At 41.1% G+C, this 24,632-nt stretch overlaps 3 protein-coding genes across 5 annotated transcripts in view; 1 reads left to right on the plus strand and 2 right to left on the minus strand.

The window, feature by feature from the left end:
* LOC125287132 (signal transducer and activator of transcription 5B-like) overlaps window positions 1-6,906 on the minus strand; it is a 38,752-nt gene extending 31,846 nt beyond the window's left edge. The window contains exons 1-2 of the mRNA XM_048232670.1: window positions 6,718-6,906; window positions 3,712-3,842 (exon numbers count right to left, since the gene is read on the minus strand). Of these exons, the coding sequence (XP_048088627.1) occupies window positions 3,712-3,839 (128 nt within the window). The 5' untranslated portion in view covers window positions 3,840-3,842; window positions 6,718-6,906. The remainder of the gene's footprint in view (window positions 1-3,711; window positions 3,843-6,717) is intronic.
* ghrhr2 (growth hormone releasing hormone receptor 2) lies at window positions 5,373-17,833 on the plus strand. Of its 3 annotated transcripts, XM_048232696.1 has the most exons (15): window positions 5,373-6,026; window positions 10,679-10,763; window positions 11,891-11,945; window positions 12,118-12,238; window positions 13,182-13,289; window positions 13,614-13,726; window positions 15,340-15,437; window positions 15,648-15,780; window positions 16,048-16,201; window positions 16,442-16,502; window positions 16,623-16,689; window positions 16,789-16,880; window positions 16,997-17,126; window positions 17,310-17,351; window positions 17,457-17,833. In XM_048232696.1, exons 2-15 carry the CDS (start codon window positions 10,732-10,734, stop codon window positions 17,550-17,552), a joined length of 1,302 nt encoding a protein of 433 aa, XP_048088653.1. In that variant the 5' UTR covers window positions 5,373-6,026; window positions 10,679-10,731; the 3' UTR covers window positions 17,553-17,833. The 3 variants fall into 3 exon arrangements, with proteins under 3 accessions (XP_048088653.1, XP_048088652.1, XP_048088654.1); XM_048232695.1 differs by lacking the exon at window positions 5,373-6,026 and having other exon boundaries at window positions 10,695-11,945; XM_048232697.1 differs by lacking the exons at window positions 5,373-6,026; window positions 11,891-11,945 and having other exon boundaries at window positions 10,695-11,861.
* A 2,473-nt stretch (window positions 17,834-20,306) lies between these two features.
* Window positions 20,307-24,632, minus strand: part of LOC125287129 (semaphorin-4G-like) — a 32,007-nt gene continuing 27,681 nt past the window's right edge. The window contains 6 exon segments of the mRNA XM_048232664.1: window positions 20,307-21,769; window positions 21,772-22,049; window positions 22,811-22,872; window positions 22,999-23,153; window positions 23,893-24,008; window positions 24,290-24,512. Of these exon segments, the coding sequence (XP_048088621.1) occupies window positions 21,038-21,769; window positions 21,772-22,049; window positions 22,811-22,872; window positions 22,999-23,153; window positions 23,893-24,008; window positions 24,290-24,512 (1,566 nt within the window). The 3' untranslated portion in view covers window positions 20,307-21,037.

Genomic DNA, 24,632 nt, shown 5'->3' on the forward strand with positions numbered 1-24,632 from the left:
AAATTAGGATTACCCTGTGCTGTAACGTTATAGTTTGCTAACCTCCACAAGCCAATTGTAACAGTACTGTACTCTAGTGTGCTAATCTCCACAACCCAATAATATTCTAACAATACTCTATTCTAGTGTGCTAATCTCTACAACCCAATATTATTCTAACCAGGGTGCGATTTATGTAAAAACCAGAGGGGGGATGATTTTGAATAAGTTTGTAACCCCCCCCCCCCAAAAAATGTCATGGCTACCCTATATTATTTTTGCCACCTTTGTAACATTTTAGTTTTAGTTTACCGTGGTGTAAGACTTTAAACAGCGAGTGTGCTTGGTATGATGATCAGCTCCTCTAATGCAGGGTAGAACTACGTTTTGACAAGCATACAAATTCACCTTGTTCTTGCCCCATCTGAAATGACTCCTCTACTTTTGCTGCCTCCATCCTTTCTGTATTTGTTGTGTAAAAAAACGTTGTATATGATGGCACTGAAGTCTTAAGTAAGTGAATTGGCTAACAGTGTTAACCAAATAGCCTACACATTGCGCTACACGCTGCGTAGGCTACGTGCATTCTCTCTCCTGCTGATTTTATGCCTTCAGTAGCCAAGTCGCAATATTGCAAAAGTTGAAAAAATAAATGTGTTTATTGTAGCCTACAGAAAATAAATAGCCTATCATCCTGTCAGTTAATTGCCTACAGTGCAGTGAAGAGTTTGGAGAGTAAAGTTATAGGAAGTAAAGTTATAGGAACTTGAAGTTTTATGAAAATAATTTACGGACCAGAACATAAAGACCATGAAGCTTCTATTTCTTGCAGCTGTTAAAACACCTGCTAGATAGTTTAAATACCCACCAACATTCGTTTTTGCAGTACAGATTATTTCTAAAAGTTATTTGTCTACTACTGGCTGATTTATCAAACGAGTGCTTTCTCGTTCGTCCTCCGCAAAACTACAGGTGTTTTGTAGAGAGCCATTGAATAAGCGATGCCAAGCCATTTCTGTAACACTTTTTGTGACATTCAGCAAATATCTCTAATTTAATGTAAGTTCCTTCGACAATAGGCCTACATTCTACTCTAATGCAGTTGTCCTCCATCTCAGTTGCATCAGTTTTCTAATTTTGAAGGTTCTAAAACATTATTATGCTTCACTGAATCCTTCTCGTTTTCTTTCATATGTCCAGCTAACTTTTCCATTGAAACTAGCCATTTATGATGGATTACACACTCGACATTCTGAAATGTTCTGCACGATCAAGGCCAAATTAAGCTATCATGCAGCCACTGTGTCAGCAGCATGAGTGCTGACGGTGACGGTGCGTTTCTGATGTCAGATTATTATGTAGGCTAGCCTACTAGACTGTTCTCACGTTGCAGCGCTTTACTTATATGAAGTAGCATTAATCAATATGAGGGGCAGAGGGGGATAAATGTTGTCCCCACCGATATAAAAATAATTTAGCAGAGGTAGGGATAGGAAAACCAGAGGGGATCCTCACCATCCCTCCCTACAAATCACACCCTGATTCTAACAATACTCTATTCTACAGGACTATTTATTTGTCGTGGATAAGATAAAGGGTTTGATAATGGAAGGCAGTGTTTCCCAGATAATTGAATTGTATTTGTGATGATAGGTGAAGGGGGGGGGTGGGTTCTGTGTTGGAGTCAATAAGATAAACAGCCTATAATTATACAGTTATACTTGCCTTGCACTACAGGTCCATATTGACAAGTAGCTGTAATGTTATAGTGTGCTAACCTCCACAAACCAACAGCATTCTATTCTAGTATGCTAACCTCCACAACCCAACAGCATTCGAACACTAATGCTTCAAGTGGGATTCAAACTCTCAACCTAAGAAACACCAGTATAAGGCATTACCCCATTGAGCCACTGACAGTCAGACACATTAGGCAGTCACATTCACATGGTGAAAATGTGTGTTGGTAAACACAAGAAAAACTCCAAGTATACATTTGACAATAAAATGAAGGGCTTTCCTGAAAGAGTACACCTGAAAACTTTTTGAAATTATGGGGCAATTAGACATTTGTAGAGAGGAATAGTAATGGATGAAATATAAATATGATAGACTTAATGATGAAGGAAAAATAGTAAACAAAGAAGTCCCCCTAAATGTCAGAGTGTCTCCGCATTCTGATTCATGGAAACTGATGAGTGTGAATGTTGATTGCCTGATGTCATTCAGGTGCTGTTCAATGGTGTGAATGTTCAAAAACCAATGCATGGTGCATCTTGAGCCTAAAGCTCTAGCAGGATTCAAACTCTCAGGCCATCCTTAAAAATATTTTTGTTTGCAGTAACAGCCAAAAAAAATAAAAAAAAATGGGTCGGTAGGTAGGTCAATATTTTTTTTTTTCAAGATTCAAAGTAAAAAAAAAAGTAAAATTTTGGTCATGGTGATTACGTAGTAATGAATTTACACAAATGTGGATATCGTGACGTTACTGACTGGGTCTTCAACCCGTGCCTTCAGGCGCACCATTGCAAACCTCATTCTGATGCAGGTTATATAGACCAGCCTTTCTCAAACTTCTTTGACCTGAGGCCCGGTCATGGCAGACTTTGGGGTCATAGGGCTCATCTACATGTACCCAGAAAGAAGGCTACAATAGCTCTTGGCCACGTTATATTGAAATTTGACTATACAATACTCAATGCTATACAGTATATTATACAGTCTCTGCTCTGTTTCTAATGAAGTTCCAAAAAACAACGTAGTTCTATTAAGTTTCGTTAAATAAATAAATAGCCTTCCAACAGGTTGAAGCGGAGCTTTGATACCAACGTTATCGATTAGTTTCAGTTTCTCTCGGCGCCAGCGCATTGAATGAATGCTCATACCACCACTTAATTGTAGGGCTCCATGTTTAATGACATCGATAGCAGAAAAGCGTTTGTTTTCTTTTTTCGTCGATTCGCAGTTTCTTGATCAACTGCGCAGCAAATTATCAGATGAAGCACGGGCCTAATTTCACTCCAGCGGACCAGCAGTCTCCATGTTGCGGACACATATTTTTTTGAGAAATGCTGAATAGACCACAAGCAATTTCAATACTCCGACCACGGTCACCATTAGACTAGGGGAGAAGGGATGAGAAAGATCTGGCCACAGTTCTTCCAGAACCGTGCCAACTAAAAGCGTAATCAGTTTGTGTGAATAAAGCGGCGTAGGCCATAGTGTGACATCGCATAAAACCAATGGTGTAGAGATGGCGCCACAGGGTTTTATTTAAGTGCACGCTTGCATGTAGGCAATTTATATTCACAATACTTGGGCCTACTAAAAGAAATATTATTTTATTGCATTTGTATTGGTTGTTTAGAGTAAAAAAAAAAACAATGGAATTCGGTATTAACGCATGAGTTTACAACCGCAAGTCGGTCGGACTAAAAGGGGAAAAAAATAAATATTTGGGTCGGTTCTAAATTGACAGGGTCGGTCGGGTTACGGCAAACAAAAATATTTTTAAGGATGGCCTCAACCTAAGAAACACTAGTATAAGGCATTATCCCATTGAGCCACTGACAATCCTACATCTTCAGCAGTCAAATTCACATTGTGAAAATGTGTGTTGGCAAACACACATCAAGAAAATTCCTAGCATACATTTGACAATAGAATTAAGGGCTTGATTGCCCCCCCATACACACACCCTTCAACCCCAGTCACTCAGCCCTTCTCTCTCACCATGGCTGGCCCTCGATCCACTGGGCCAGGTAGTGGCGCACCTCGATGGGGAAATGCTGGCCGTAGAGGGACTGCATCTGGTGCAGAGCCTCCCCCTGCAGCTGCTGAGTCTGCGCCCACAACGCCATCTCCTAAATAGAGGAGGGGTGGAGAAGGCCAGGAGGAGAGACAGACGAGGGCGGGGACCAGGAGCGAGAGAGACGACAAAAGGGTTGAGAATGGAGTAACACAGAGGTACGAGAGAGGCAGGCGTGATGGAAAAGAATGAGTAAAAGGATGAGGTGGAAAGGGAAAGTGAACAAAAAACAGATGAGTCAAGCATATTTATAACAGACTGAACAAGAGCTACTGGCTCGGCTGGGAGAGAGTGTTTACTACACTCATCTGCAACCTCTTATGTAACCAAAAACTTGACAAAAACAGGCATGGAAAGCATGAGGGGAATGCATTTCATTGGGGAAACGGTAAAAAGAACCCTACTTTCATGTGGGGCATGATTTTGTCTGCTTGATGCAAGCACATTTTGGCCACTTACTAAGACCCTCATCATTCACTTTAATGAGTCGCAGCCCAGATCGGTTTGGCAACAGCAGTGAATCAACAAGCGTTTGCATTTCCTTAAAACTCCTCCTGTTAACATGGCAAGGTCTGATTGACATGGATGCATATGTAGGCGAAAATAGTTTTCTGAACTTTGTCTACAAGTGTCCTCTGGAGTTTACTTAAGATTCTGGACACCCTACATGCAGAGTCAGTGTACTGCACTGGAAGCCAAGTGTTAGCAATGGCTGGTATGTATAGTATATATACTCTTTTGATCTTGTGAGGGAAATTTGGTCTCTGCATTTATCCCAATCCGTGAATTAGTGAAACACACACAGCACACAGTGTACACACAGTGAGGTGAAGCACACACTAATCCCGGCGCAGTGAGCTGCCTGCATCAACAGCGGCGCTCGAGGAGCATTGAGGAGTTAGGTGCCTTGCTCAAGGGCACTTCAGCCGTGCCGACTGGTCGGGGTTCGAACCGGCAACCCTCCGGTTATAGGTCCGAAGTAGGTCACGGCTGCCCCAAAATGGTCATTATGCCATTATCAAACCAGCAATATAAAATACGGTCCATTAGCCAAACAAAACCATGCTTCAAATGGCACTCACACTTAGGTGGACCAGTTGTACAACTAATACATTTTGGCCCATGCTCTGTGACATTTAGGGAAAGGTCATTCAACCACCTAAAATATATATTTTCTAGAAGCCTGAAACCTCTATACGATTTGATATGAATACAGACATGATTAAGACTGAATGAACTGTACAATACTGTGGTTAAGTGGTCAAGATTTTACTATTTAGGCCTACTCCATATGTCATAAGTTATTTTACTGTCTAGGATGTATCCATACCAGACACATACATGAGATTATGATTTATGTGAACAATCCTATAAAAAATATATATGGTGCAATCCATCATCTAATACGGACAGACTTGAAATATCCCCATTTATTTTAATGCTGACATTCAAAATAATATATCCATCATATCCAAACCTCTAAAAAAAAAAAAAACATCGTTTCGTTGGGCGGTGCATGGTAGCCCCCCTCATATCTACCCTGTGGCCCGTTACTGTCAAAGTGCTTCACACTAGAATCATCACATCCTTCAGACTGCTTCCAAATACGAACTATTCTTTCATATTGAAATCCATCTCGTGTTTACAGTGCATGCGTGCTCTCTAGCGCGGTTGATTTCAGTCTTTCCTAAAGCATTTACAATTCGGCATTTGAGATTTTGAAAAGCAAAGGTGATACTGAGCTGCTTTCAACGTTTGCAAGAACCACATCTGGTGTACAACCATGTCTATCTGTTCAAACCTAAATAAATTAAGACATACAAAAAATGCAATTTAAACAAAATGATTAGCTGTGACCTTGCGTTCAAGGTGGGTATCTGTTACGGCGTTGGTGATTTTGACAACCAACTATTCCATGGCTAATGAACTGAGCGGAATACACCAGATGAATCGCGTTTGTCTCTGTTTATGAGTTGCTTATAATGTTTATGATACGTTAATAATAAGGCGGAAATTCAGAAACCCCGACCTCCGATTCTGGAAAAATAATGAAAGAATTATGCTCGGAGTCGTGTGGGAATCTTGTGCCCCGAGCTCATGCTAATTCCGTGCTGGACATGAATGCTAGTTCCACATTCAGCCACTTGTTGTATTTTGCCTCGTCTGGTAGCTAATGCACCACACTGCGACTGTCTACTTAGCTGAAAAGTCAGTTTGTCCAACAACTCCACGACAAAATGTAAGTTTAAGGTGCAAGCATCCTTGTATAGTGTTGCATAGAGTCACACAGACATTGGCTCTAATCGAGTCTAGAGTCAGCAGAAAAGTTTTAGCATAAGTTTTACATCCATCCAACGGCAGGATGCTAACATTGCTAGCTAGCAACTTGGGATTTGAATTGCACAACATTTCAAACATGACAGTTCATTTCTTCTCAGTGAAAAACATATTACAGCATCACTGCTAATGTTTACACACATTGTAACCAGATCCATAGCTACTTTCACATAATTCAGAACGCATTCACTAAGTTAAGGATTGTCATATTGGTGTTTCAAAAATTAAAAATTAAGGAAATTACTTAGTTGGGCTGACAGCTAGCTTGCTAGCTGTGCATGGTGCAGGCAAGTAACATTTCCTTGCTATCCGAAGTGGCAACGCTTACAAGTTTAAGACAGGAAATGCTGGAGTTGCTAATGTCAGACGTGTAACATTCGCTAAACATATTCATTTAAAATATCTCAACACAAGAGACTGTAATCGTGCCATTGCGTTGGACGTAACGTTAGATTAGCTAGTGCTAGCTGTTTGGTACTTGGAAAACAACGCTTAACGTTAAGCTACCTCTGGTATGTTTTAAAATCGACAATCAACATAGAAAGAACATTTTTCCTCAATAATATAAGAGTATGCCACTTGCAGGAAGTTACCCGAAAGGTTGTGTCTTCTGTTAACGGCGTTGTACCATGAACGTGTTTAAAGCAGGATCAATCTGAGAAATCCTGTTCATGCCAACATAGATGGCAAGCTAGCAGTAAATTGCGTTGCCACAGAATTTACGATTGGTTTCCTCCCATATGGGTTACTCCCACTCCTTCAGTCGAAATCTGCCTCTGTTAAAAAGCCCCACTGCAGTGTACGTGCAGATCGAGACTGTTCTTGCTTGAATGGCCGGAGTTCACATTATAGCCTACCATTAAAGCTTTTCATTTGCATTTTAAAATATTAAAATATCCTCTTTCACCATAGCCAGACTGAGCTGCTTATTTTCATATTGAATGTGGGACTACAGGCCCATTTAGAGGATACAAAAGTGGTGAGAACAAACAAAACAAGTGTCATATGATGAATGGTAGCCTACTATATACAGTATGTTAACCCTGAGCTCATAAAGTTCAGGATGATATAGATAGTGTCCTTCAAAGAAGACACAGCATATCACATCAGCATTTAGTTTTGAGCATCTTTTGTGCTGTAGGCCTATTATGCTTGAATCTAGGCCCATAGGCTAACCAAATTATTATTATATAATAATTATTTTATTATAGGCTACCTAGGCTATCATACCTCATTAGAAATGGTAGAACTGTTTCTAGCTTGCATCAGTGACCTGTGTATCCTGTGCCAAGCTGTTCTACAACCTGCACTGAATGCTGGCCCTCCATGTTTTCTTCCTCCAGTAAACCTACATGTACTGTAGGCTATCATATGCTTATATGCTAATATGTTTATCCTGATTTACCCATTTTCCCAGCTGGCCTTAGACAAATAGGCCCCTTTCAATGGGTAGATTTAAATTATTATAATTATTATAATTATTATTACTATTATTATAATAATAATAATAATACAAAGTTAAAGCTGGGCTTTGCAGAACTGAACTGAATTGATTAAAGATGATAAAGTCACCTGTGTCCCTGATCTCTTTTACATTAAATTATATAAAATAAATGTAGCCTAATGTACGGTATAAATGAATACATTGGAAATAAGTACTTGCCGTGTTGATGTTTCAGTGACTTCCAGTGTTCCAATATGTTTAAAACTCTAATCAAGTCTGGAGACTTGTATGTGGTCTACCATCTATTCTTGCTGGGAAGGTTTGTGGCTCAGCATCCTAAAAACAATTGAGAACTAGATGTATGTATAAATGTGTAAATATGACCGCTGCTCAGTCCTGTACATCCGTTCCGCGAAAATAAATCACACTTCAATTTGTCTCCATATTTTACTCCATCCCCCACTCTTGAAACTTTTGTGTATGCTTGTTTGGCATGCCTGAGTGTGTGTGTGCGGCTGCACAGAAAGTAGCCTACTGGTGCTGAAAAGGTGAATAGATTGTAGAATAGCCAAAGAAGATGTAGCATTGTTATAAATTACCTTTAAAATACCTTTAAAATCTCTAAACAATCACAAGTAGGGCAGTTCATCACAGTTCATCCATTGCAACTGGATTGATGAAAGGTCACTTACACCTGTAGGCTATTGTATTTGGGAAAAGCAAAAGGTATCAGCATAATGTTATTTATTTATTTATAAACAAAAACACCTCTGTCAGTTCCATGCTGTTTTCAACAGCTATCAAAAACAAAGGTCATTTTTGGATGGATGGATTTTTTGTGAATGTTTCTTCTTCTACATAAGATTTTAATCATCTTTAGTTCATGTAATACTTTATTGTCAATGCACAAATTAAGTAACAGTAGTCTGACGTTATTGTTAATGCACAAATTAAGTAGCCTAACAGTAGTCTGAAACGAAATGCTGTTTTACATCTAACCAGTGGTGCAAATAACTGACATGTTCAAATGGGCCTTGATGAAATTCGTCGCAAGACTGTTCATACACATTTTAACGGGCCAAAGTTGAAGAGCTGTTGTCCATTATTGTTCGTGCAAATATAGGGTGATTCATGTTCCCTTGCATTGTGTAACTGAGGTCCATGGCTAGTCTGGCTTTCACCAGACCAAGCTCAATCTTTTAAGAAATCAAAAAATAAATAGCGGGCAGGCAGGTTGGGTTCACCCAGCCTAGTCCATAGGCACCAGATATTGTTTAATTTTCCGATTGAGAAATCCACGCTCTGGCTATTCTAAATGCAAAAATGCATCAGGGAGTTATGACAAAACTGTAACTAACAAACTTGATCCTAATAGAAAGTTGTTAGCTTCCCTAAGCTACAGGTAGGCTTATAAGGTAGGCCTATTTACAACATAAATTGTCAATAGGCTATGCTGGTGACACAAATAAAATCTCCTTTGGAAACCAATGGCTTACGCCTTACAGTATCAAGCGGACTTAAACTGCCATATCGTGGCGAAAAGTTGTAATAAAATTCACGCAGCTCCATATGAGTCAAGGAAAGCGCGAATGGAGTAGCCACTTCTAAATGGGACCCACTACACAGTAGCTTAAGGTGTGTTGCTAAAGCAGCCATAATGAAATGAAGGTGTCATTGTTTGGATACTTCACACACACGTGCTTTTTAATTTCACAGACTACAACTACCAAGCTGGAATCAAAGCACATCGATTCCCCTCTCACACCCTGCACGCACTTAAAACAAAATAAAGAAAGCGTCTCAGTCTCCATGCATGTATAGGCAAAACTGTATCAGACCCGGTTAATAACGTTGGTAAATCTTCCATTGCACAGAATGATTTTTGTAGCACGTGCAACAAATGACAGTCTAAAGATACAATTACAGTGCTGCTATCAATTTGCTTGGTATAACCGCATTTATAGTTTTCTACAAATGCAATCAATCAAATTGGCCTCCATCCATCACTCAACCAAGGCTAACGGTAGCATACCTAGGTCCTTATTGATATTATAAGATTAACGTACCTGCAGTAAAAACCAAGCATGTCCGATAAACATCCTCAGATTTATTTCGGCTTCAAGAAGAAATGAGAATTACATTTCATGTGAACATCGTCCTATCCTTATTAGACGTTCTCTGCGGTAAACTACAGTCCTGTAGGAAGCGTCCATTGTTTTTTCAACCCACTTTTAACTTCCAACAAAATTACGTCTCACTACAACGATGCGCCATCCAGTGGACAAACGACTACTTATCGCCAATACTGGAAATGCAGCCATGATGATGAAGATGAATATTTGGCTTTCTTTTAATCCTCCTGAATTTGTAATTATGTATCGGCCGTTCTAATACCGATAGTATGTGGGTGCCTGTGTGTGTGTGCATGTGTATATGTGTGCACCGCCGTCTACAGGCCAATGAGTGTACAGTCACTAAATGTACATATAACCTAATTTTTTTTAGACCCCCCCATGGATGAAATTCTACGAAACTTGGCATACCCCCAGAGAATGCCAGGTCAATCATACACATAAAATTTGGTGCAGTTCTGAACATCTTAACTGAAGATAGGGGCGATTAAAGCAGAATAATATTGTATTTTAATTTTTTATAATCACAAATAAGTGATTATGGGCCAGGTTGATGTGGGCCCTTGAGACCAACATACCATAAAAGATTCTTCATCCTCGGTGCCACGGTTCAGGTAGTTATTTAGGAAAAACTGCTTTTTTTTGCGGTTCGGGGGGCCCAGCACGGGGGGGGAGTGGCCCCCGGGGACGAAACAAAATTTTTCCGTAAAAGTCTAGTGGGGCTATATACCCACCAAATTTCATGTGCCCCGGTGGTTCGGTGTCCCGGGTATCGTTGACCAAAAATTCAGGAAGTAGATGACGGAAAAAAAAAAAAAAAAAAACTTTGACAATCCCTATATGACCATAACGATAGCTGATAACTTGGTCTCTCAAATGAACATTACAGCCAACAGAGAAGGACTTTAAAACCAACACGGTTTCTATGTGACCTCTGACATTTCTCAGAAGTAGTAAAGACTGTGATTTTATGTACAGGTTGTGTGTCACGAAAGCCACAGAAGCAAAAGAAGTTGTTCCAGAGCTGCCACATGACGACTTCTGCTGAGTGGTTTATGCAGAGGTAAGCTTGTGTTAGATTAGTGAAATGGTCAGTTATAATGTGCACATCACTGACAAGTAGGATAAGTCCTCTGCCGACCAGAAGCCTATGCAGACCAGCTCAAGACCAGCCCTTGCCTCATGCTCTGCTTATTTCCTGAATGATGCCACACATTAAATATTGAATGATTGTTCTGTTAAATGGGGGAAAGGGACACTCACGATATCTGCTACCTTCTGCTTCACTGGTCCTTAGGGAGGGGACATATTTCAATAATAGATAGAGTGAATGTCATGGTCCATCTGTACCTGTAAATACTAAATCAGAAGTAGTTCTCTGAAAGAGACAGCAGTTGGATTTCAGCATACGTGTCAAACAGCACAAAAAAAAAATCCTTGTGGTCTTTTATGGAAATCCGTTGTTTCCTTTCTCGCCCCATTGGGTTTGAGTCATGCTTGAGTGCTCTTGTTTGTCTTCTATTCCTTCTTTCCTGCATTCTTCAATTTCTGATTTGTTCATTTGCATTCCCATTCCCAGTTCCCAGGTGATGTCATGCTTTTATCTTGGAGATGTAACATGAGTTCAGTCAAGCTGTAAAAATGTGCCTGATTTCTGAGTTTAGAGAGAGAGAGAGAGAGAGAGAGAAGAGAGAAATTTGTTTAGTACCTCCATGGAGTGGACGACCAGAGAGGTGTGCCACAGCCTCTGCAGTGGGAGCAAGTGAAAGCACACAGGTAATTTTAATTCACTGTAAATTTGTGTGCATAATGTCTCGGTACCTATGCACATCACATTCTTGCACTGAGCATAAAAGATGTGTTTTTTTCACCATTGTCATGGTACGATCTTTGGAAAAGTAGGAGTCCTGTTTTAAGTAGGGCAGTTAGAGTGTGATCACACTAGTGGGCAGTACCATTCAGGATACAGCTCTAGTTTAGTTGTGTACGTGGGAGACAGAAAACCAGTGGCAGAAAGCGTCACTTCTTTAGAGGTGGAAAGAACTTCGAGGACTAGACCTAAACTCTGCCAGTTCTACTGTGGTCCTGTATGCCCAAGATGGGGACAATGGACATCTCTAGCATACTGCTGTGTTTGTCTCTTATGGGATGGATAAGAATGGTAAGTGTGCTTTTTCTCATTTTCAAAAGGTTAAAATCCAGGACCCATTCTTGTCCTACATGCACAATTTCCAGAGCTCATGTGGTGAGCTGTAGTGTACTGATGTACTGTAACAACCATTTTTTTTTTTTTTAAACTAAAACGCCTTTTTTTTTTTTTTTTACATTTTTCTGCTTAAGAATGGAATTGTGTACCTGAATTCAGGTATGCAGTATCTGTGTGTTTTAATGTGTCTGTAAATGTGTCATCTTTACAGGTGAGCAGCACACATGCGGAGTGTTCAATCATACATCACCTGCAGAAACAAGAGAATGAGTGCATGCTAGAGATGAATAAACACAGAGGACAGCATCCTTCCTCATCCAATAGGACTGCAGGTAACTTCAGTGACAGCATCATATTTAGAAATGGCTGTCATGCCTTTCATATTATAATTTGTATTATTCAAATTAATTTCAATATGGCTTTGTGTGGCTTTATTGTAGTTAAAACAAAGGGATTCACAAAGACCTGCATTTTCACAAAAAATACTCTGACCTGTTTCCCCATAGGACGTCTCTCAGTACAGAGCACAAATTTGACACATTTCATTCCATTACACACTTCTTGTTTCTCTAAATGGCAAAAGTGTATTCAAAGCATCATGTAACTTTCACATAGTCTGAGTGGGGAAAGAAACAGCCTCAGATGGAAATTGCACATGACATTTAAAAGCAAACACAAAACGTTGCACTTTTCATTCTTTTGGTCATGTGAGCACAGAATACTGATGATCTGATCACATACACTCCATCACTCTCTATGTAAATATTTAATATGCATTCAATGGGTTTATGTATTCAAATCTATTATGCATGATTAGTGGCATTGAGAAGAACTACTTTACCATTAAAAGTAATTGGTTTTATAAAATATATATAAAAAAATATATAACTACATGTGTTGCAACTACAATGCAACTATTTTGAAAAATCAGCTATAAGAAATATGAAAAACATAAAGGGTCTCCATAAATGAAAAAAAAAGATATTGTAATAGGAAAACCTGTGCCTCTTCTGTACGCATTATCAGTTGACCATCAGCTTCACTGGAGTGCAAATATTGTGTCTTTCTCTCTCTCTATCCCCCTCTTATACACATACACACACACACACACAATTGTATGACTCTCTCTGGGCTTATGTGTGTGAGTGTGTGTGTGTGTGTGTGTGTGTGTGTGTGTGTGTGTGTGTGTGTGTGTGTGTGTGTGTGTGTGTGTGTGTGTGTGCGTTTGCGTGCGTTTGTGTGTGTGTGTGTGTCCTTATCCTCATGCATGTCCAGGCTGTGCAATAGAGTGGGACGGAGTTAGCTGCTGGCTGTGGGCTCTTGTCGGGGAGACCGTCTCCGTCTCCTGCCCCCTCCCTCTGCAGCACCACAATCTCCCACACGGTAAAAACCGACATGCCAATCAGATAACTCATCTCCACCTGCAATGTCCCTCTCAGTCAGAAGTCGAAGAGAAACCCTGCAGGCTTAATCAGTCACTTCCTAGTATATCAGAGTGACACAATTAGAATTCATTTCCACATGTCGCTCCGGACGTGCATGTTCTGTGTCAGCAGGGTATTGTGGAAATAATACGTAATACACGTGTTCCGTGTTAAATTGGATGACTTTTGCCAAGACATAAAAATAGGTCATTTTGTTCTATATGAACTGGTTCTATATGAACTGGTTTTGCTTGTGAAAATGGCTACCGTGTTTCTGCTCTAGTCCTCATCTGGAGGAACTGCACCAGTCAGGGCTGGAGCAGACCCAGCGTGTCCTACTACAGAGCCTGCTTTCACGACGAGAGCAGCATCCAAGAGGACGACACAGCAGACCAGGTATCAGGGAGGAATTAGTGGCACCCATAATCTAAAAGCAACAACAACAACAACAGCAACATTTTTTTTTTTACACTGAATAGGGGAACCTCCCTAACCACCACCAGCCAAACTGTTAAACTGAATTCTACAGATTGCACTACAACCATATTCAATTTAATATGGCATGTCATGGTGATATTGGGTGTTCTGCACAATGCAATTATACATACAAATGTACTACTTTCAGACACCCTCACACTGGTAAAAGTATTCCAATTAAAGGGATGATAATTTTAACACCAAATCAGTTATTTATCTAATCACTTGCCCGTAATGGAAGGCATATATCGTAAAAACCATCAGGGAATTAAAAACACATTGCTGAACATCGTAGTATAATCCGGTGTAAGAATGTAAACTATCCAGTGGCAGCACATTTCTTAGAGGAATGACACCCAATAGCTTCCCTTAGATATATAGGAATAGTGAAAGTTTCCCTGTCCAGACGGGGTGGTAATCTAGATAAACTACTATCCCAAAGAGAAAACTTTTATACTCACTACCTCAAGACCCTCCTCTGGGTCTAAATGTGAATTTTGAATTAAAATGTTTGGTTACACTTTACTTGACAGTATGGACATAAGAGTGACATGACACTGTCATGAATGTGTCATAAACAAGTCATAAACGTTTATGACATACCGCTGCTGTTATTAAGTGACATTCAGTTTTTGTCATAATAAGTTAGGGTTAGGTTTAGGTTTAAGATTAGGGTTAGAGTTAGGGTTAGGGTAAGGATTAGGGTTAGAGGTTAGGTTAGGATTAGGGTTCATGTGTCAAGACAGTGTCATACTGTATGTTCATGACAGTGTCATGTCACTCTTATGTCGATATACTGTCAAGTAAAGTATTACCAAATGTTTTCTTTGAAGTGCAATTAAAATTATGTTTTTTATTGTCACGTTTACAAGTCTTCATCTCCTATGTTAGATCGCCAACTACAGTATAGGTGGACCATATTGCACTTTCCATGACGACCCTTAGAGGTCCGATATTTCAAGTAGCATCTATATGGAACTCCTTTAGATCAATTGAATATAGGACACTGGTCAACTTTGCACTTCAATGTTGGTGTAATGATAGGGTTATTTGTTCATGTCAAGATCTCTGCTAGTTTGGCTTTTACATTTTTGGTAGTGTTTAGCTTCCTGTGATGTCTCTAACACTAAATGAAGATGTTAATATTTTGTTGACAGAACATATATTATGTTTATATATAACTTATTCTACATTGATGAACTAATAATAATTGAATGTATCCCAGAAAAGTGAGTCAAATCAAGCTCATCTCTGATAATGTACTACAGGTGTATTAGACCAATCACATGCTTGGTTGTCACCATATTAGGTGTGTTCTTCCACTGGTTGTTTGTAAGACTTGAGAAAGGCCACAAGCCGAAACGTTTGCATTAAACTACTGGCATGTGAGCTGCGAGAGTGTGCGTTCTCCCTTTGTTCATCATGTATGCCATATCATACCATAGGCCTACCATACCGTACCTCTAGCTACAGTGTATGTCATATAAAGAATGTTATTCCATATGATCTCTTTTATCCTGTCCTGCACACAGCAGGAGTACTTTGCCCTGGTGAAGCTGATGTACTCTGTTGGGTATGGAGTGTCTTTGGGCTCGCTGTGTGTGGCTGTGCTCATCTTCCTCACCTTCAGGTGATAATCATGAATTTTAACTAAAGGCATTGCCACTGGACCCAGATGGACTCAGTGTTTTTGAAGTTATGAACTATGGAATATACAAGCAAAGTTAACATAAATTTGGGTTTTGACATGCTAGATGCCTCATCTACCGTACTTGAAGTGTTTTTGGGCTATAATAACCCAAGATGACACATAAAAAAATATATGTTGTTGCTTTAACAGGAGACTCCTGTGCACTCGCACCTACATCCACCTGAACCTGTTCTCCACCTTCATCCTGCGTGGAGTGGCTGTGTTTGTGAAGGATGCAGTTCTGTTTGAGGACAAGACACTGGACCACTGTACTGTCTCCACGGTAACGGTTTTTGTTGTCACATCCATAAACATCACTCAAGGACCTTTAAGAACATTTCCCAGAGATTGCTCGTAAATGTTTGCATCCATAAAGCACCTTGTCAGTGCACTCATATATTTTCTGTCTGCTCCATGTTCAGGAGAAATTACATTATGTCCAAGCCCCACAACCGATTAATGAGTCATATATTAGGAATGGAATACTATAGGAAAGGCAGTGAATATTGAAAATGGTGCATTGGTGCATTAAGTCTTCCCCACCTATCAGGTGGGGTGCAAGGCGGCGGTGACATTCTTCCAGTACTGTGTCCTGGCCAACTTCTTCTGGCTGCTTGTGGAAGGCTTGTTTCTACAGACCCTCCTGATCTTCTCTTTTGCCAACAAGAGAACATTCTTCTGGTGGTATACCTTCATAGGATGGGGTAAGATCTGAAAACGTCTTCTGCTGATCTGCACACTTTTATTTTGTCATGCAAGCTAGCTTACCAACTTGTTCCTGGCAGTAGCAGAATATGCAGTTCATCATGTAAGTTGTTTCGGACAAAATAATTTGCTAAGAAATATAAACTATACACATAAACATAATTACCTTGAGCTGTAATGTTACTTCATTCAAATCGGTGTTTGTGTTGCCAAACCTTTTGGTGCTACTCTTGTTGCAGGAATGCCCTCAGTAACAATTGTGATTTGGACCTTGCTTCAAAGTCAGTACAACAATTTGGGGTGAGACATATTCAGTCATACAACTGTATCACACTGCCATGTACAAGAAGTTACATCTCTTCACATACTAAATGACTGACAAAATGATCTTCCTTGAGACGTTTGTCTGAAACCACTCAGGTGCTGGGATGATTTGGACAGCGCCCTCTGGTGGATCATTAAAACACCCATCCTGATATCTGTGTTTGTAAGCATGACCAAAATGCCATAAAAACATGGCAAAAATATCTCAGTGGCCATACAAAAACGAGTCATTCTTCAATTTTTTTCCCTTGTCACACCTCAGGTGAACTTCATAGTGTTTGTGAACATCAGTAGGATCATAGTGATGAAGACCAAGACACCTGACTCTTCTGGGGGAGACAAGCCGCTCTGCAGGTGAGAGGATAAAAAAAATTCACCTCTTAAGACAGAGGTAAAGGTGAATGGTGACCTCTGTGTCCTCTCATCTTCTGTGTCCTTTCTAACCGGTGGCGATTATCTGCCCCCTGCAGGCGACTCGCAAAATCGACGCTGCTGCTGATCCCATTGTTTGGTGTGCACTACATCGTGTTCGCCCTTTTTCCCGAGCATGTGGGGATAAAGGCTCGGTTTCTCTTTGAACTTGTTCTTGGCTCTTTCCAGGTAAGATATCATGGTGTTATTTTTGCTGCTAAACCATAGTTAGTGGAGACATGCATGTGAGTTTTACTTTGTTATTGGTTAAGTGGTACTTGGCCTGAAAAAGTTTGAGAACCACTGCCCTAGACAAGACAGCTTGCCTTCACAGATATAAGAAGTAACTACTTTGTACATATTTCTTAACAGGGCTTCATTGTGGCACTGTTATACTGCTTCCTGAATGCTGAGGTAACCAGTGTTATTTCCTTGTACATTCTATCAGATCAGTGCGACCATTGTGGTGGCTTTTGCTTTGTCTTCTTGTGATACGAGGATCACTGCTTCACTGTGCAGGTACAAAATGAAATAAGAAAGGCGGTCAGCAGGTGTCGGACACAGACTGAGGGCAACAACTTCAACATGGTGGTGACTCAAGACTTCACAGCCTGAGCCAGAGATGTCATGTGGTGATGCACATCTCAAGTACAACCATAAGTAGTTTAGCAAAAACACTTGTTGGACAGGGTCTGGTTCAGGGTCATCATGTCTGAAGCTGAAAATACTTAAAATAACTTAAAATGTATTTGACTGTTATTGATGTTCAAAGCGCAACTCTATTTATTGGTAAGTGTCTTTACACAAGTGTAGTTATTATGACGGCCGCGCAAGCAAAGCACACACCCACACACATACTCATGCACATGCACACACACAGGCACCCACACACTCACACGCACGCACACACACACAGGCACGCACATACTCACACGCATGCACACACACATCCACACACATGGACACATACACACACACAGTACACACACACATAAACACACGCACACACACATAATAACACATGCAGGCAAGCAGGCACGCACACACACACACACACAGAGAAACACACACACCCCATTACCCCCCCACACACACACACACACACACACACACACACACACACACAGAAGCACACATATACACAAAAACAAACACACACTATGCACACACTCATTTTACAAACACGAAAGTAGGGGATGGAGTAGGAAATGGAGACAAATTGACAAGCATGATTTATTTCCTTGAATTTCCCCTGGGGATCAATAAAGTATCTATCTACAGTATCTATCTATCTTTTTGCAGAGAGAAATGTGCAGGAATGGGTGGCGGTCATATTTTTTTTACCACTCTGCGGGACATCTAGTTGATCCAGCAGTCACGCGTAAATAATGCCTCTTTTTTCAGTGGACTTGTGGCGATGTTAAAACAACAATGCATAAGCTGCCATTTGGATAGAAAAAGGAATAGATGTGTTTAACTATTTCCAGTGTCATTTGTATGTCTCTCAGAACTGTACAATTGTACACAGTAGGTACTGTTTGTTTGTATTATATAGTAATATTGTAATTTTGAAATACTGATTTTTCTATGTTTCTAGTGTGAAAATCTACCGAATGAGTTGACAGTCATATCAAAATTTGCAGTGGTCTAATTTTGAATATGACCGTCAACTCATTCAAATGTCGCTCAGCAACCGTAGGATGACATCAGAAAAATGTGCAGTGGTCTCTTAATCTTTTCGAGAGCTGTATGTGTGTGTGTGTATGTGTGTGTGTATATATATATATATATATATATATGTGTGTGTGTGTGTGTGTGTGTCTGTATAGAGCTGTATGTCAGGGAAATTATTTTACTGTATACTATGCTGTACGCAAGAGTAATCCGATGAAACAAATCTCGATCTTACAGCAGGTAGCAGGTTTTTCCAGGTTTCAAAGGATTCAGATAAATGTGCTAGATCCTCACCTCACGCCTTTGGACCTCACCTTACCTCCTTGTCTTCTCCCTTCCTGAAAGTACAACCCTGTTTCCAAAAACGCTTGAGACGCTATGTAAAATGTAAACAAGGCCAAAATATTATGGTTTGCAAGTACTGTAAACCTTATATTTATTTGAAAATAATGCACACATCATACAGTATCTGTTGCTGAAACAAACATTTTTGTTTGGAGAATATTATGCTCTTGAATATCTTAATATCTTAATATCTTGAATTTGATGTCAGTCACACGTTTTAAAAAAGTTGGGACAGGAGCATGTTGACCACTGCGTCACCTCTTATTTTAACCTGAGGCTATACAATGATTTTCTCAGTAGAGGTCTATTTTTAATGCAGTGCCATCTGAGGACCCAAAGATCACAGAGAACAGTATTTTAATGACATTATGCACTCTAGATATGATGAAATCTCCAAACTCTTTAGCAATATCACATTGTGGATCATTATTCTTATATTATTGCATTATTTGTCCCCAAACAGCTTTACGCAGAGTGATGACTACCTCTGCATTTTTACTTTAGAGAATCATGGCATCAGTAAAGCTAATTAGTTCCTCCTTGTTTTCTTTAGCAATGCACAACTTTCCTAGCTTGTTATTGCCCTGTCCCAACTTTTTTGAGATGTGTTGCTGGCATCAATTTCAATATGAGCATGTATTTTTTCATGAACTAGTCAAATTTGTCACTTTAACATTTTCAACATTTTCCAGAGCTTCTTTACTTTCATTTTTTGTGAAACAGGGTTGTATAAATAAATATTTAAACTTGAATAAAATGTGTGTATGTGTGTGTGTGGTTATGATTCTCCCTCGTCAATGTGCAGGGTGTGGGTCTCTTTATTGCTTTCTTCATTGTGTATACTCTGGGGAGGCTAGTGCTGTCCATTGTTAATGTCCCTCCCCTCCAGTCACAGTGTCAACGCGAGCGGTTGAGTTATATAAGTCCACAGGCCCTCGCCAGGCGTGCTTATCCGGTGATTAGATAGTTGCATTGGTAATAGCATTATGGATTAGAATAGACTTATGTAATCATTTTCAACAGAGTGTTCACACTTCTCTTGGTCCATGCACATACTATCGCTTGCTGTAAAGGTATTCTGTGTCCTCTACTGTAATCAATAAAGTACAATAACTAAAATTCTAGATTCAATAATCAATACTATAAATGGCTTAAATGGCTGTATTTGTAATGTGGAACACACTGAGTTCAGTTAGAGGACAAAGTCTCCTGATAAAAATTTGGCTGGTTCTTCTTACCTTCAGGTAAAAATTAGATGAATCCTCTTCACGAGGGGGTTCAATTTCCTTGGGGTTCTCCCTCTTTGGATTTACTTAGCCAGAGTCAACTCAAAGAGAAATCTTAGTCTGGTTGAATATGTAGAGGGCCAAACCTGGGCTTTAATACTGTGGTTTTCTTCATCTGAGCACACCTGACAAACACCTTTGTCAGCACAGGAGTAGTTCACAATGCATTTACCTGCTGTAATGTCACCATAGTGTCATTAAGTTGCTACTGTTGGCTGCATTTGGAAACTTGGTTATTTTTGAATGTATTATACTGTACAAAAGACAATTCCACAAAGGATCAAACAAAATGTTTTTCAGTCCATACGAGTCCAGTGCCTATCTTTGACCTCTCAAGTCAACCAATGATCCAATGTCACAGACAGAATCTTAGGCTTCAAAACTTATGGCCATTTTCCTCTTCCAATATCATACATAAATGCCTCAGCTGTTTTGAGGAACTGCTAATATTCTTCCCCAGAGATCAGGTACATTACATTAAATAAATATAACATCATGAACAAATTATCTACATTTGTGGGGGTTAATCCGATATGTGATTGAAACGTAATGTCAGCTCAGTTCACGCCAGTTCAGTTGAGTTCAGCTTGCGTGAGCAACAAACAGAGGTACAGATTTCAATAGTTTTACTCCGTTGTTACACTGGGGGTTTTCACAGAAACAAAACAAAGATCTTATTGCACAGCAGGTCCATCCACGACCACCACAAACTGACGAGGGGTACGGGTGGATTTGGGTGGGGTGGGGTGGAGGTGGGAGAGGGGTTAAGAGCAGGGTGGTTGGGGGTGGAGGGGGCTACACGGAGCTCTCATCCGTCTGCACGTCCTCGAGCTGAGTGTGTTTCCGCTTCTCCAGAATGCGGTTGAGCTCCTCGGTGAAGGAGTGGTAGAGGGGTGAGGTGGTCTCGCCTTCCGCCTGGCCCAGCAGCACATAGCTGTTCCCGTTCATCTTCCGCAGCACGCTGGGCAGCGTGGCCGACAGCCCGTTGGCGAACTCCGACGCGGGCAGTGGTGGCGGCATGGGGAGAGGCGGGGCCGGGGGTGGCGTCCGGTCCCTGTTGTTGCCGCTGCTGCCGCCGGGCGAACCCAGCTGGCCACCTTCGCCGGGCACGATCTGCAGCAGGCTGCCGTCCTCGCCAGCGGCAGTCCCACGCCGCGACACCCTCCCGTTGCAGTGGCTGGAGATGGTCTTCAGCTCCAGGTGGGAGCTCCGCTTGCGCTCCGTCGCCGCCGCCACCGCTGCCGCCATCACGCCCTGCTGCGAGTACTTCCTGTTGGGGCTGCCGGCCCTTCCTCTGGCGCAGAAACTGACGTAGAGCAGCACCACGGTCAGCACCAGACACAGGCCGCCCAGCACGGCCACCAGAGACATGTACAGGGCCTCCATGTGCCTGTAGGCCTGCGACTCCGGCCCAGAGGGGAGAGGAGCCAGCGGGGAGGACACGGGCTGGTCCGAGGGGCCGAAGGACGGAGGTGGAAGGCTACTGAGGAACTCCTCGGGCAGTTCTGTTGAATCTCCCGGGCCCGTGAGGGCAGAACCGGGGCCTGGATCCTGACGGTGTACCGCCGCACTGGCTGCCTGAGGCCGTTCTCCTGCGAGAAGCAGCGGTATGAGCCGCTCTGTTTGGGTTGGGCACCGATGATGAGCAGGCCGTCCGTGCCGACTCGGTAACTGGAGCCCAGCCCGGGGCCTGGCAGGTCCCGGCCGTTTAGCGTCCACAGTGGGGTTGCCAGGTTGGAGAGGAGTTCACACTGAAGGAGCACATCGTCCCCCGCCATCACAGATCTGACACGGTGCACTGTTGAACCTGGAAAACCACACAGGGAATGACACAGAACTTTAAATATTTTAAAGAGTACTGACACAATTACATTTAAATTTAACTGATATTCAATGGCCTCAATACTCACAGGAAAATATTTAATTCTATATTCATACAGTACACGGAATGCAACTGAGAATGTACAATGGTATTTAGTATGCTACAATGAAATGAATTTAGCATGAATGAACATTTATTTCACTGAATAAAACTAATGGATCTGCTGAATGAAAATATCTTTTCTGAGAAGAGTTTTTAGATAAACACATGAAACAGGAAGAAATTAAAATAAGACTGTAGAGAACAGTGGCAGCTTACAGTGGAAATAATTGGTCCAACTCCCATAGATGTTCAAGTTTACTTATGTGTAGTACTTAGTGTACTTAAGTGTAGCTCAAGTGTACTTAAGAACATCCTCACAGAAGCACACACAGTAACATGTAAACAATAACAATGGGTCTAAGCCCATATGAAGAGTTTGGTTCCAAAATGCTATATCCACCATTTAATGAATTTTCATACATATTTATCTTTACTGAATCAAAACAACACAACTGCAATTTGATTGATATTACCTGAAATGCACAATTAAATAGCCTGGGTTTTTAATGTTTTTAAAAACTCTTCATATGTACAGTATGTTAACTTCAAAATGCAAAGTGTGGTACATAACATCTAAGGGCACAATACAAAGTAGGGGCAGATAGTTTACATGAATATCTGCCCACTTCAGTATGCGTACTCACCATCACCTGTGATGCTGGGACAACCCCTATTCCCCATTTCAATATCTTGAATAAGACTGGACCTGCAGAGAGCAAAAAACTTCAGCAGTGCAAAGTTGCAAAATATAAGGGCAGAAAATTGTAAATGTATGTAAAAGTTGTTGAGTAGAGTTGCTTGCGAGAAATTACAGTAAATGAGACTTCTGTACCTGTCTGTGTGCAGAGAAACATCAGCACATGTCGTGCCATCCCATCCACAGAATGGGTCCCGGGCAAACACACAGTCGTAACATGAGGTGTATTTCTGGCAGGTGGCCAAAGGCACCTGCACCAGGCCAGACTGAGAGCTTAGGTACATACTCCTCTGTCAGAGAGAGAGGGAGAGAGAGAGAGAGAGAGAGAGAGAGAGAGAGGGGGAGAGAGAGGGAGGGAGGGAAAGAGAGAGAGAGATGGAAACAGGTAGGTAGAGAGGCAGGGATGGGGGAGAGAGAGAAAGAGAGCGAGAGAAACAGACAATTTGAAGCTGTTTCATAGTTAATTCTAAGTTCTAAAACAGATAGTTACGGTCCTTGATTATGATTGGCTGAATCACGTTCGATGCCGTTGTAAAATCCAGCACAAACATACACCTTGACTGCATTTCGTCCTATATTACTGCGCTACCACAACTCGATACAAAAGTTAGAGTAGCTGCGTCTCAATGTTGCTCCACAGTTGGCAACCATTTTGATAGAGGAAATATATTTCTTGGGGGAATAATGATTATTCTAAGTATGAAATACATTGTTACATTTCTCGTTGCTGTGCCTTTATGCCTTTATTATTATTATTATTATTATTATTATTATGAAATCTTGCCAGATATATGTAGTAACCGTTTTAGAAAAGCAATAAGCCACTCCAGTCTGTAGGTTACACTGATCTTAAGGTAAGGGGGTTTTATGGTCTATTTTGGGTTTATCGGGTCTTATTGCTTAATTCTACTTAAAACAAAACATATGTTATAGACACTTTTCCTAAACTCTGCCTATTTTGCTAGTGTTAGACATAGGCAGATGAACAGTAACTATAGTAATAGTGTGTTTGGAGTGACTTCTTGTTACCTGCGCTTGAGATATCACCATGCTGTAGATCTGCTGCGGCTCACTGAACAGCTGAAGCTCCTCGATAATGTGGACATGATCTCCAACCTCTACTGCCCTGTGGAGCCAGCCCTCATCTGAACACACACACGCACGTACACACACAAACACACACACACACACACACACACACACACACACACACACACACACACACACACACACACACACACACACACACACCACACACACAGTTAAAACAAACTAGAATTTCAAGTGATCTCTTAGACCGTGAAGTATCCGTTCTGAAACAGGATGCTAGTTACTTACATTTACCACAATTTCAGACAAAAGAATGATCAAAGCATTGCTCCAGTGTAATAAAAAACCCCATCAAGACCAATCAGACCAAGCTCACCTGTGCAAATGAAGAGCATATTATAGACAACCCCATCCACAGCAGCCACGGGAAGCACGGAGATCTTGCTGTAGTTGATACTCTTTTTGAACACTAGAGGGCGCCCTCGGAGTGGCAGCACTGGGGAGGCCATGAGAGGGTGCCGGCGCACGAAGGTGAGAAGGTTGTCGGGGAGGTCACGTGATGAATTAATGAGTAGAGCCCGGTGCTGGTTGGTTATACACTAGAGGAAAGAGAAGGACGGGGTCACTGGTACAATTAATGAAGAGACGGCTGGATAATGGAGAAAGAGACAATATTCATACACCCTCTCACACACACACACACACACACACGTACATGT

The sequence above is a fragment of the Alosa alosa genome, chromosome 22, assembly GCF_017589495.1.
Source record: "Alosa alosa isolate M-15738 ecotype Scorff River chromosome 22, AALO_Geno_1.1, whole genome shotgun sequence".
Taxonomy (NCBI): domain Eukaryota; kingdom Metazoa; phylum Chordata; class Actinopteri; order Clupeiformes; family Clupeidae; genus Alosa; species Alosa alosa.